At 37.8% G+C, this 13120-nt stretch overlaps 1 protein-coding gene across 1 annotated transcript; it reads right to left on the bottom strand.

The window, feature by feature from the left end:
- Positions 1–2446: 2446 nt before the first annotated feature.
- Positions 2447–13055, bottom strand: LOC119718856 (protein lin-52 homolog). The gene is made up of 6 exons (XM_038188275.1): positions 12900–13055; positions 6952–7020; positions 6629–6663; positions 5923–6001; positions 4902–4985; positions 2447–4045 (listed from the first exon to the last, which is right to left on the bottom strand). The coding sequence occupies exons 1-6, from the start codon at positions 12925–12927 to the stop codon at positions 3984–3986; spliced, it is 357 nt and encodes a 118-aa protein (XP_038044203.1). The 5' UTR covers positions 12928–13055; the 3' UTR covers positions 2447–3983.
- Positions 13056–13120: the final 65 nt, after the last annotated feature.

Genomic DNA, 13120 nt, shown 5'->3' with positions numbered 1-13120 from the left:
TATATATATATACATATTAAAAGTACTTAATTGTTAATTATTGGAAATTGTTGCTTTAGTTGAACACATGATAGAAATTAAAAGAGGAAAACTATACAAATGGTTCCCAAACAATTAATAATACATGAGAAATACAGATTTCAGAGTATTTTTCATGTATTAGTTATTTATCGAGACTTTGAGACAACAAATTCTTCCCTTGAGCCCCTGCCCACAAAATAAGACCCCTTCATTATGTGACATCATCGGCAGAATAACACATACATGTAGATGTACCGGTACCTTGTATGTCCTATTCTCCAAAGCCTTGTACAAAATTCAGTTTTTGTGCCCATTCGGGCAGGTAAACTATTTCTTTTTTTCCTATGATGTTACATTGAAAAACAAGGAAGGATTTTTTTGTCCCCCAAGTTTCTAGAAATTACTTAAACAGGAATATTCCAAAATCATTATGTACAACTTCATCATTGTTTTAGAGCTGTGTATTATTATTTTTATTTTTCTATAAACTTTTAATGCACATTGGTTGGTTTGTCTTTTGCTGTGTGGTATACTTTAGCCGTTTCTACAGACAATATTGTTTAACGGTATTCTTTCCTCAAGTTTACTTCATAAATGTAAGCCTAATACATGTACAGTGGGCTACTCAGGATGTATACCAGTTTATTTTATTGTATCTACCATAACTTATGACCTGAAGTTGGAATTTGATTTACAGTTTTATCAGTTATTTTCTTCAAAATGATTCCACATCGGGACTAAATATCATAATAATCATTGCACAAGTTTACAATTCAGAATTTAATGATAAGTAATCAAAGTTTTGTATAGTGGCCCTTATATTGTATATTTTCTTAATTTCTTTAATCGTATTAAAAAAATGTCAAAGATTTATAGTTTCATAACTGTAGCAGCAAAGCTACGTTGTGCCTCAAGAATTTCACCTTGGAATGAATCTTATCAAAGTCTTGAGTGGAGGGTCCTTTAGAGAATTCTGAATTTAAGAGATGGTTTCATAAAGTACTTGGTACAATTAAACTTTAAAGAGGTTGTGGAATGCTCGAAGACATTTCCGTCATATTTCGGGTATATGTAGCCTAAGGTGTGATGAAATAAAAACGACTATTGTTCCTGTCATGAAATGAGTACAAAGGTTACTTTTGAGAGCTATTTTTCAGGTCCTGTTTCGACCCGAACGTGCAATTTGTGTAAAAGTCGTCGTTGCGGGCAGCAAACAAAACACAGTAAATCGTGACGTAATAAACAGGACTCGTTTATGCTACTCTGCGTCGGGAGTCCTGTTTATTACGTCACGATTTACTGTGTTTTGTTTGATGCCCGCAACGACGACTTTTACACAAATTGCACGTTCGGGTCAAAACAGGCATGACAGGACTTGAAAAACAGCTCTCAAAAGTACCTTTTGTACTCATTTTATGACCGAAACAATAGTTGTTTTTATTTCATCACACCTTAGGCTAAATTTACCCCCAAAATGACGGAAATGTCTTCGAGCATTCCACAACCTCTTTAACAGTTCCCTGTGTGACTCAACAGTTTTGGTGTTGAAGTGCTTTTATTCAATTTATTTATTAGTGGTTTAATATTTAACAATTGTTGACTGCTGTGATGTGCGATATGACGGTTCTAACACCCCAGGGGCACATTCGCCTCGGGTGCTATGCGTCAGGCCGAGGGGGTTAAAAACAGCATATCACAAATCACAGCAGTCAACAATTGTTTTGTTACAGTATATTATGGCAATAACTCACAATGATAAATGGCTGTACTGGTAACTTACTGTGCGATAAATCAATTAAAACACTGCAATGTAACCTTTGATGGAGTCTACTTGATGTTCCCCAAAATCCATTAGGGTTAGGGTTAGGGAACAAGTATGCACCCACCTTTGATAACTGAAGGTTTGATGTCCTGCTGGGCATGAGACTGAGCCAATCAATATGAGACTGAGCATGTGACGTTTCACAAGCGGCAGGTTTCACACATGCGTAATGAGCGTGGTGCGATATCGCCCTTGGTGTGCGACATGAATTTTTATTGTCCAGACATGAGCTGTCCTAGACCAATGAAATTATTATCCAAGCACACGATATAACAATGGACTTTATCAAAGAGTGAAATTGCCAATTATTGCACTGCACTGTTGCACATCAAAACAGAAATTGGCTTCATCTGAAAAACCAAAGTCACATCACTGTTGACAAGGAATCAAAGGAAGTACTCAGTTTGGCATTCACAGTTGGACATTAGTTGTATACTAAATCACTTACCATGTTCAAAACTGTGTACTCAACATTTTTTTTTAAGCTCAAAATTATTCTGCCTGTTAACCTTTTTGATTGCAATTTTTTATCCAATTTCATTCACTGAGGACAGACCACCGAGTACCGAAAATAATTTTTGAGTCTTTCAGGAATGACACGTCTTGAAATCCAGACCTTCACTTTACAAAGAGAACTTGTTTATTTACAAAATGCCCACATGAAGGAAAGTTTTAGAACAAATTCCATACAAGTAAAAAGGTCATAGATGAACTGTAACTTAAAAATGCGATGAAGAAGGTTATATTCAAATTTGTGAAGTCCATATATAGGTTTTCCCGGCTATTTAAAAACATTTTTTATTCAGATTCACCAACTGTAGCCTTCAATTTCGTGCGAAAAAAATTTCACATGCTTTTAACAAAACCAGCTTAGTCATTTACCATTCAAATTTAAAGTCTAGTCACCGGGTCGAGAATATTCGTCATTACAGATCAAATCCGTCTAAGCTGTTGCCGAATGGCAGCATTCAGAGATCAAATTCGTCTTATATAAATCAATTAGATGAATTAGATTTCTGAATAACACAATTCAGCATAGACGAGACGAAATCGAATACACTGGGTCGAAAACGTGTGCTCATTGTTTGAATTTGTTTGGACTAAATTTGAAATTGTCTGACAAAAGACGCAATTAAACATTGAAAGTGCCCCAAATCGATGTTGCTGGATGAAATTGAATATAAGAATCGGTGAATTTGAACGAAAAATGTTTTAAAATAGCCGGGAAAACCTATATTAAAACAGCTTAGGACATGACCTTGATCTTTGTGATACGCTACCCCAGACATGCAACTGGGAATTTAGGAAACACGAGGAAACTCCGAAACCACACAAGACTTTGGTTTTTTTAATTTGTAATGGCATTCATGAGAAGCAGAAAACACAAGGAAATCGGTGGATCCGAGAAAAAGTTGCATGCTTGCTACTCCTTTATCTGTAAGCCATGTTACATGAGACAATGGCGTACACAAGCAAAACTTCCACTAATTTAAAACAATTATTGATTGAAATCAGATGGAACTCCGAATGTTGTAATTACTTTTTATTACGAAGAAGACATGGAGACATATCAGCATGGTCATAAGTCTTTTCTCTGCTTATTGAACACTCTTAATGCTGCATGATCTTATACACTTAGATCAACACTCCATCAGACTAATTCAGGAGCAATTTCTTATAAAAAAAGAGAAATTACTTGCCAAATGGAGATGATACTTATTTTTAAAATCCTGTATTTTGTCTAATAATTTTATACGAAGTGTAGTATGTAGCATTTATTTGATGTGGTTTACAAATTCTTTTAAAATTAATTTCCCTTACTCCTGCAAATTTCCAACCGTTTTTGATGGTTTCAGTACTGTTACATACCTAACACAGGGCTTGAGGTCCTTATTTGAACCAATTTGTGCCAACTACCAGTAGTAACGGTAATTCACAGGTTTAATTTTGGCAGATGTGTGATGGTCCTTGGGTGAACATATCAAGAAAGTAATGGTAAAAGAAATTATACTCTTAAACAAGTTGCTGTGATTGTTCATAGAATACATCAAATAAATGGACTTCCATACACCATGTTACGAAGTGTCCATAATGGTTCCCTAGAGGAAGACTTGTTAGTGTTCAGAGGTCAAGTTGGAGGTCACTTTCGTTTTGTTCCGTTGACCAGAATGTTGAGAAACTTCCCCCTTGTCATCTCCCGAGCTGTGGACAAAATGAAGACAATAACCAACACCAACTTAAGAATCCTGGCAGTAAATTTGTATCTCATCACTGAATTTGTGAGCTATCCATCATCTATACTCTATAACATTATTACTAATAAGGAACATTTGCATGATGCATATGACAAAAGGGCACAGATTTTGAATCCTGTAGGTAAAGGGCACACTTTTACCACATCAAGATCTTAACTTTAACCACATACTCCTACCACTTGCAACCAAAACCTTTATACTGTACTATTATCGTTAAAGATATGTTGGACAGTTGCTTCTTGTACATTTTTTCCAATTGAAAATTGCTCCAACTCTTAAATAGGGTGCATGACAACTAAGCTGTTGAAGTTTTCACTCAGTGGCTACAGAGAAAATAGAAAACATTTGCACAATTTGTTTGGTCTCGTAATTTTATTCTATTGCTAGTGAACATAAAAAAATGGGCACTTTTGAAAAATGCCTTCAATAATAATAATAAGATAGCTAGGAATGGTAGCCAATGTCAGGTCAACTTTTTCCACTTGAAATTGTATCGTTTTGAAGAAAACAATAGTTTTCTTCCAAACGATACAATTTCAAGTGGAAAAAGTTGACCTGACATTGGCTACCATTCCTAGCTATCTTCTTTTTAAACAAGGTATTTCTGATTAATCAGCAATGTTCTTACATGTCTTTAAATTAAATGTATGTCATAACATTTTAATGCTGCATTATTCGGACTACATGCATTGAAACACAATTTGCAGCTTTCTTGTGGTATAACAAATAAAAGATCAACAGACAACAGAAAACAGCAGAGCATTTTTTTTTTGGGGGGGGGAGGAGAGAATTAAGGCACTTACACTCTTCCAAGCCCAGTTGGTATGCCAAATTCTGTAATCCTTTGACTTTCTCCATCAGGTTAGCTGTTGTCAGGCTACCTAGCTCTGTACAAAATCAAAAGGCAAGTTTGAAAGTTATCACCATACTGCATGATGATGCAGCACTTCACTGAATGCTGATGTTAAATTACTATCTGGGGCTCTTTAGGGCGTTGTAGTCCAATAGTTATGCTGTGGTCCAATGGTTACGGTGTTGGACTCGTGTGCCTTGATACATGGGTTCAAACCCTAACAGGGAACATGGTACTTATAAACTTGTGTTCTTGGGCAAGGCACTTTACTATGATTGCTTATCTTCACCAAGGAGTATAAATGGGTACCTGGGAAGGTAGAGACCAAATTGTGCTGATCTCGAGCTGCTGCAGAGGAATGTTCTCATTTCTTATGAACAGGGATAATAATTGTAAAGCACTTTGACACCTTTGGCATAAGGCATGATACAAGCACTACATTATTTTCATTATTATTATTATTATCTTGTTGGCAAATTTCCTGAAGGTAAGTAGGAAAGCATTTCTTTAGAAGCCTTGGTGACATTCTGTTTATGTTTTTTTGTAAAGTCAACATGGTATTTCCCCAACACATACATGTTTTGTAGACATTAGTCTATGTGTTAAGACATTTCCAGTGTATTACTCTCTTCCAACCAGCACTGGTTCCCATCAAGGCACAATGGTCCACCTATTTACCTGTAGACTTTAACCTGTCTAGGTGGACCACTGTGTGTATAACAAGACATACTATACATCGTTTGGATTCAGTAGCCATCTGTACATTTTCTTTTTATTTTAATTCAGCAAGAATGAATGCACAAAAAGTTAAAACACGGTTATCCTTTTGGAACAAATGCACACACCTCACAAATGGCTTTACGGGAAAGGATCTATAGACTGGTCTGTATTATACTGCTATAGCAGGCAGTACTGTTACAATGGGGGAGTACTGTCAATTATATTGTATCAGATATAAGAAATTGTCCTACCATTGAGCATATCTATGTCATTCTGTTCCAAGTCTGCTTCCCAGGGCTGTGATTCTGTATCCTGTGTGTTACCCAGTGGCTGAAAGATGACATGATACAGCATTCAAACTGGGCATCTGACTAAATATGCCTGCACACTTACTGCTTGGAATGATGGTGACAATAAAAACATGAAGCTATTGCTGTATTTTAAAAGAGAAAGCCAAACTATGCAACATTCCAAAGGCATTAAGTCTTAATACTACAAATTTACCCATTTCAAGATATTTGAAAAACACTAGCATATGGATTACCACATAGGAACATGTTAAATGCAAAACATGCTGCAAAATGCAACACTGAACTCAATGTTTCATTCATTTCAACAGACCGATCCATCCAGCCCCATTCATGTCAGACAAGCGTGCACCTGCCTTTAATGCAGTGTGGCACTGGAGAGGCACGCGGGTTGTTCCCCATGTGCACAGTGAGTGGGGCTTACTGGATCTGTCTATCACTAAAAGAACATTAAACCTGGATACTTTTTTAAATTCGGTGCGATTTCAGAAAAAGGGTCCAGTCACTGAATTTACACTACATTTTACAAGAACTAAGAAAGTGACATTGGATCCCCCTAAAGTAGTAAATCTGGAGATAATTGAGACATGTCATTTGTTACAGTCCTCTGAATAATTACACAAATTTGTTTAACATTAATTGTACTTACACTCTTCATAGGAGCAAAATCAGATACACCAGGAACTGCAAAGAAACAGAATTAGTTGAGTACAGAAGACCTAGACCATATTAAGACAAAGGCCAAACATTGGTTTAACTATTAAGGCAAAACACTGATTCCCAACATTGTACACTTTGTGAATGAAGCCAATCTTTGCAGTACCTGCACAATTTAAAAACATTTAATGTACAAGAAAGTTACAGGTGGGCGTCTTGAAAGTCAATGGTTCTCGAGTCTGGAGTGCTGAATAGCAACGCATAGCAACCGATAAAAACTGACGTCACTATAATTCCCAGTATTTCCCAACTTACTCTGCTCTGGCCATAATTCTGGTGACGCTCTGTCTAACCTCTCAAAGCTCAGAAGAGTTCTTTCAATGTCTGTAACAAAACACACATAATGATCAATAAGCAAAATTTCCCAATATCTCTTTAAGATTATTTTCAGAAAAATGACCGCACATCATACCAAAATATCAAAAAAGCTGATTCTTGCTCAAAATGTCCTAACTTGCCCTTACTTTAACCATGGGCTTGCCTATGCATAGCTAGACCAGTCAGTGGGGTGTTGTAATCAAACCATGTAAATCTAACCTTTACTTTTGCATCTGCTACATTTTGAGCTGAAATTTCATTAATACATGTAAGTACATACATGTACACGTGTATGAGGCAAATTACAATTTGCACAGAATTTGTCATTCTCCAGAATTACGAAGAAAACGTCCACAAAGAATTTGTACAATGTTAACGGTCACGCACTGTATCTGTATCTTGACTCCTTTACATTGTACATGGAAGGAGCCCTTTAAGGCACCTGCTAGTGCTAGGGCTGTCTCAAATATACCGAATATTCCATCATCAATAGAATACAAATGTTTCGAACAATCAAATACTAAATTGTTCGAAAATGGACAGCCCTATCACCTATCTATTTATAAATACACATTGAACATGAATCCAACTGCTAAATGACTGCAATAGACAAATACAAACCATTTTATATCCTGATATTTCAGCCTCAGCTAGGCCTTCTTCAGAGACACTTATACAACAAGATGGTTCTCGAACCATGCATCTCGCCTGCTTTCGTGATTGTCTGTAAAGTGTGACCTTTGGCCTTGGTGTGTGACCTTCGACATCACGACCATTTGAAAGCTCTGCTTTTTGGAGACCTCTTCCACTTATTGTTCAATAAGTTTCATAATTACATGTACTGTTATTTCCTATGAAATGAATTAGTGGACATAAACGAACTGAACTGACTTCATTGCCATGTTACATATATGACCCAAGTTTGGTTCCAATTGGGCTTTAACTTTTGAAATGCAACCAATTTTACATGGTAAGCCTATTTTACAATTGACCTCAGATGACCTTTGGCCTTGGTATGTGACCTTTGACATCGTTATCTTATGCAGGTTCCCATGTTACATCTATGATTCAAGTTCGGCTCCAATTGGACTTCACCTTTTGAAATGAGACCAATTTTGCAAAACTTCAACCAAAAGACACATACGTACAGACATGGTGATTGCATAGTCTCTTTCCTGAACAAAGTCCAGGCGAGACAACAACAGGTCTAATTTGTTTGCCGAAATTTGAGAGGTTACAAAGTTTAAATGTAGTTGCAATCGTTGCGGCAGCCTTAATGCGATTTTCGACTGCTATCATGACATTTCAAAAACACCATTGTAAATCATATAACATTTATACCGCCTACTGCTAACTACCCACTCTATCTGAGCGCTTTGGTTGCTTAATTGGTGAAACGTTGGACCAGCGTGCCAAAGGCTCCAGGATCGAATCCACACTGTGAGAATTGTTTTATTTTATTTTTTATCTTTTCATCGGTTTCTTTACTCGGCCTATGACATGTTTTAAAAACAATCACACTTTTTATTGAAGTAGATTTCGTTTATTTCTCCTATAGTGATCCAACATCTACTTTTGATTTACTTTTTACTTTTCCCTAGTTATTCTGAGTAACTGGGATCCAACTCATCGCATTTTTCTAAAATCATTTAGACAGGATCTGGTGATGGTACTAGTACTACTTTACTAGTAGTAGCCAGATCATGTCCAAATGTTAAAAAAGGTGATATGTTGGGTCCAAGTTAAGGACAAGTTATTATTGGAAAGGTAACTATCTTCCTGCAGGGGCCGTATCATAAGTCCGACGCCTCATAGGTCTGACGCCTCATACATACATGAGGCGTCGGACCTATGAGGCATAAATCCGCCTCAAAGGACCGACGCCTCATAAGTCCGATGCCTCATAAGTCCAACAATGAACAAATACTGTTTTGGGACTTATGAGGCGTCGGAGCCATGAGGCTAAATAAATAAATGTGATGCCTCATAACATACGTCCGACAACTCACAAGTCTGATGCCTCATAAGTCCGAAATTCCCATGGTCTGACGTCCCATTGGTCCGAAGTTACATTGGTCTGAAGTCCCATTGGTCCGACGCCCCATAGGATTAGGGTTAGGGTTAGCGTTAGGGTCAGTCAACCTGAACCAGTGGAACTACACAGTATTATGTTTCGTCGGACCAATGGGACGTTTGACCAATGGGACATCGGACCAATGGGACGTCGGGCCAACATGACCAATGGGACTTCGGACCAATGATACTTCAGACTATTGAGACGTAACCGTTATAGGCCTAAAGATGTGAATTCCATAAAGGAACTTCAAAAATATACAGCATGACATTCACAATATTCAATAGTTTGAGACCTACTCAACATTTACAATTTTTTTCGCAGTTAAAGTTAAAATGGCAGTATGCCTGTTCTTTTTCGGTCACACGAAAAGAAAGCTGTATTCAACCTCTTTAGAATGAGGGGTTACTTGTTGGCATACGGTAAGAGGAACAACTGCTCCCCTCCATTTGAAAATGTGTTGCGCGATTTGCATCTGCCATTGAGCACTGTGTTGTTTGATTTTTTTAAGAACTCCCCATGGCGCAAATTCCAAAAGTCACTTTTGATAGTTTATTAGACATGTTAGAACCATTTGTTATTATACAAATAACGAATGTTTGTGAGTGCGATGGTAAGAATAATTTCATGAGGTGACAGATTGAATGTTCTATTCCACGAGGCGAAGCCGAGTGGAATAGAACATTCAATCTGTCACCGAATGAAATTATTCTTTCCATAGCACGAACGTAAAACATTCGTTATTTGTTTTATACAACACCTGAATAAATTCTCGTCATTTGATTGGTAAATTATAAACTACAATTTGTTTTGATTTTAAAGATGTTGAACTTCCCCTTCACGAAAATGTTTGAACCCAACGCTGTAGCGCTGGCTCTTTGGAACAATACGCGCTACGCTGAACGCGCACACCAGCATGCATTTTGCACGCAAATACCGCGTCATGGAACAAGCGCAAAGTGAAACGGTATAACGCATGGGTATAACGCATGGTCGCACCGTGCATTATAACGAATAATAATATGTCACATGATCTACAATTCACCAATCAGATGACGGGGATTTATTCAGGTGTTGTATAATGTTTAATAATGAAAAATGAAAAAAAAATGCACAACTGTGTAGATTAAAGTATAAACTTTCATACTATCATCAGTAACTTGTTTTCCACTTTATTTCTCATGTTTAACCCTTAAAAATGGTTTAGTTTTTGAATTGAAATGTGGCAGGAAATTTCTCATAGCAGCTGACATCCCTCATTATACTTAGGCCAAGGCCTACTATAGCGATACTGATAGAAAAAACATTTCGGCATTTCTCAGACGTCTCGCATTTCCAGGTTTGCTCGATCAAGTAACAAATAAACATCTACATTTTCGGGTACATGTTACAACTTGGCCTTTATTTTATGGCAGTGGATATTTTGCCGGAGACGGCAAACCTTTAGTAAACGTTAGTTTGCCCGATATGCACTGAACATGCGCAGTTACTGTTTTTTTGTACTTAAACATTTTCCGGTGACAAATTTTAGTCTGGCTCCATGCCAATATTATCGTTGTATTTTTGTATTAACAAGATGGGAATCAGACCATTTTATAATTTCGGACTTTATTTCCCTTTAAAAAAAATCCTCCAGAGCCACAAATCTGAAAAAGAAAAAGTAATACTCTGCAATAAAATGTTTGAGACATATTAAAATAATAAAAGAAGAATATTCTTATTTATTTGGGGATTGGAAAAAAAAACCTAAAAATTGTGGCGGGGGTCAGGATTCGAACTCGGGACATCCCACTCACTAGAGCAATAGCTTAACCACTGCACCGACTGTGCTACACAACTTTGGTGGGAATTTAATACATGTTATAATTCAGCCCTATCTTAAAGAGTACAGCGCCCTCTGTTGATATGGATTGCCGCCGGCAAACCTTTAGTAAACGTTAGTTTGCCGGCGTTACCTCCGGCAAAATATACACTACCTTATTTTATTATTATTATTAAGCCACTATCGCAGCCCAAAAGCTGAATTGAAATGGCATTACAACATGTACAATGAAAAACTTTAAAACTAGTGTTCAATATAAATAAAAAAAAAGCACTTTAAAAATTAAATTATAGGCCCTGACTGCCTGAGTAGTTAGGAAGAAATAAAAAAGATTAAATAACTGTTATAGGAAGAATCTGAGACTGTATTTACGGACATGACGGAGGTAGTCCAGTAAATTGGCCACATTTATGGGCTACATTCTTTTCAGGCCTTCTTCAAAGGCCTCCAGCATTTGTACAATAACAGATCAATTGACACTTCGCCCCAATACATTTGCTTAGCCTGCACCCACCATGCCCACTGCGCTAGTGCAGCCGAGGCCGGAAACAGGTCAACTCGTACGCGAACCAACTCATACGCGAGACAACTCGTACGCGGATTGGTCAACTCGTACGCGAGACAACTCGTACGCCAGCCAACTCGTACGCAAGACAACTCGTACGCGGACCAACTCGTACGCCAGGCAACTCGTACGCGGACCGAAATAAGCAAATTTAAATTGAACGGGGAAAACAAATCATAACTTTTTTGTTATGAGCAAAAAAAGCTGATTTAAAACTGAACTAATTGGGACCACTCAGTAACACAAAATTATCCCCTTAACTTAAGAAAAAAAAGAATGTGCCGGACAACTGACCGACCCTAATTCCCTACACGCCCGAACCAACGGTTTCAGTCTGGTCTATACTCACGCGTACGAGTTGGCTCGCGTACGAGTAGGTCCGCGTACGAGTTATCACGCGTACGAGTTGGCCCGCGTACGAGTTTGTCCGTGTACGAGTTGTCCTGCATACGAGTTGGTCGCATACGAGTTGGCTCGCGTACGAGCTGACCTGTATTCCCCAGGCCATAGGCGCAGGCCATATCATGGGCTTGAAGTTGTGGATGACGATTTCGTGGCCAAAATTACCACGAGAAATACAACTCTCAACAGAGTAAATGCGTTTCTTCGTAAATAACTAAGGAAATAACAAATACTAGAATTCCGGTAATCCTTACTTTTAGGACCCCGTTCCTATATAGGAAGGGAAAGACTCACCATGCTCACCAAAAGTGACTAAATGACACTCGAAATTGACATTCTGATACTTCTTGGCACATCTGAACAATTGGCAATGACACCTTCTTGAATATCAGCAGGTTTAATTTTGTGGAAAGAGGGCAGGGCTTTGATTTATGAGGGAAATTCAGGGGTAAAAGACGACGATGACAACCAGAAAACAGACTCAAAAACCAAGATGGCAAATGTGAAAGCTCGATGCGATGAAAGCTGGATGCTGATTGGCTGATAAAAAATAAACATCTTATTTATTTTTAGTCTGGTTCCCAGACAAAAAGATTCAGGAGTAATCAGAATCTTTTGGTCTGGGAACAAAACTAATAAATTTTTTTAGCAGCCAATCACCATCGGGCTTTCATTATGTAGGGCTTTCACGCGTGTGAGAACTACAACATGCACGTCTGACTGCGAAAAAAGGTAGGAAAGTCACATTTTCTTCGAAAGTGCTTTCAAAACTACAACTAACATGAGTTTATATGAAGAAAAAATACTGCTTTAGCCTGCAAAAGTCACTTTGGTACTGGACAGTCATCTGCAAAAGTCAGTTTTGAACAGAACTTGTAAAAAATAGAGGTGTCCTAAAAGTAAGGATTACCAGAATTCCTATATCATAGTGCTTGAAAACATTAGAGAGAACATGGCAAAACTATAAATTTATTTTGAAAAACATGGATAGGGCCTAGGCCTATTTGCAAAACCAAATTTACCCGCACTGGGACTCGGCGTCGCTGCCATTTTGGATAAAGGACGTGCTTCGTCTGGCTCCCTTCCACTAGCTACCGACAGACTACATTTTTTGGAACAAGCTATTCTGTTACATAGCCAAGCCTCCGAAATAAACCAATCAAATGTGCCACACGCAGCAAGCAACATGTATATCTGCAATCTCATTGGTCAATGTATAAGGTTTTAGTCGCATGTGTGTTAG

Source organism: Patiria miniata, unplaced genomic scaffold, assembly GCF_015706575.1.
Source record: "Patiria miniata isolate m_02_andy unplaced genomic scaffold, ASM1570657v1 HiC_scaffold_7, whole genome shotgun sequence".
NCBI lineage: Eukaryota > Metazoa > Echinodermata > Asteroidea > Valvatida > Asterinidae > Patiria > Patiria miniata.
This window is presented reverse-complemented; position numbering and strand designations above follow the sequence as displayed.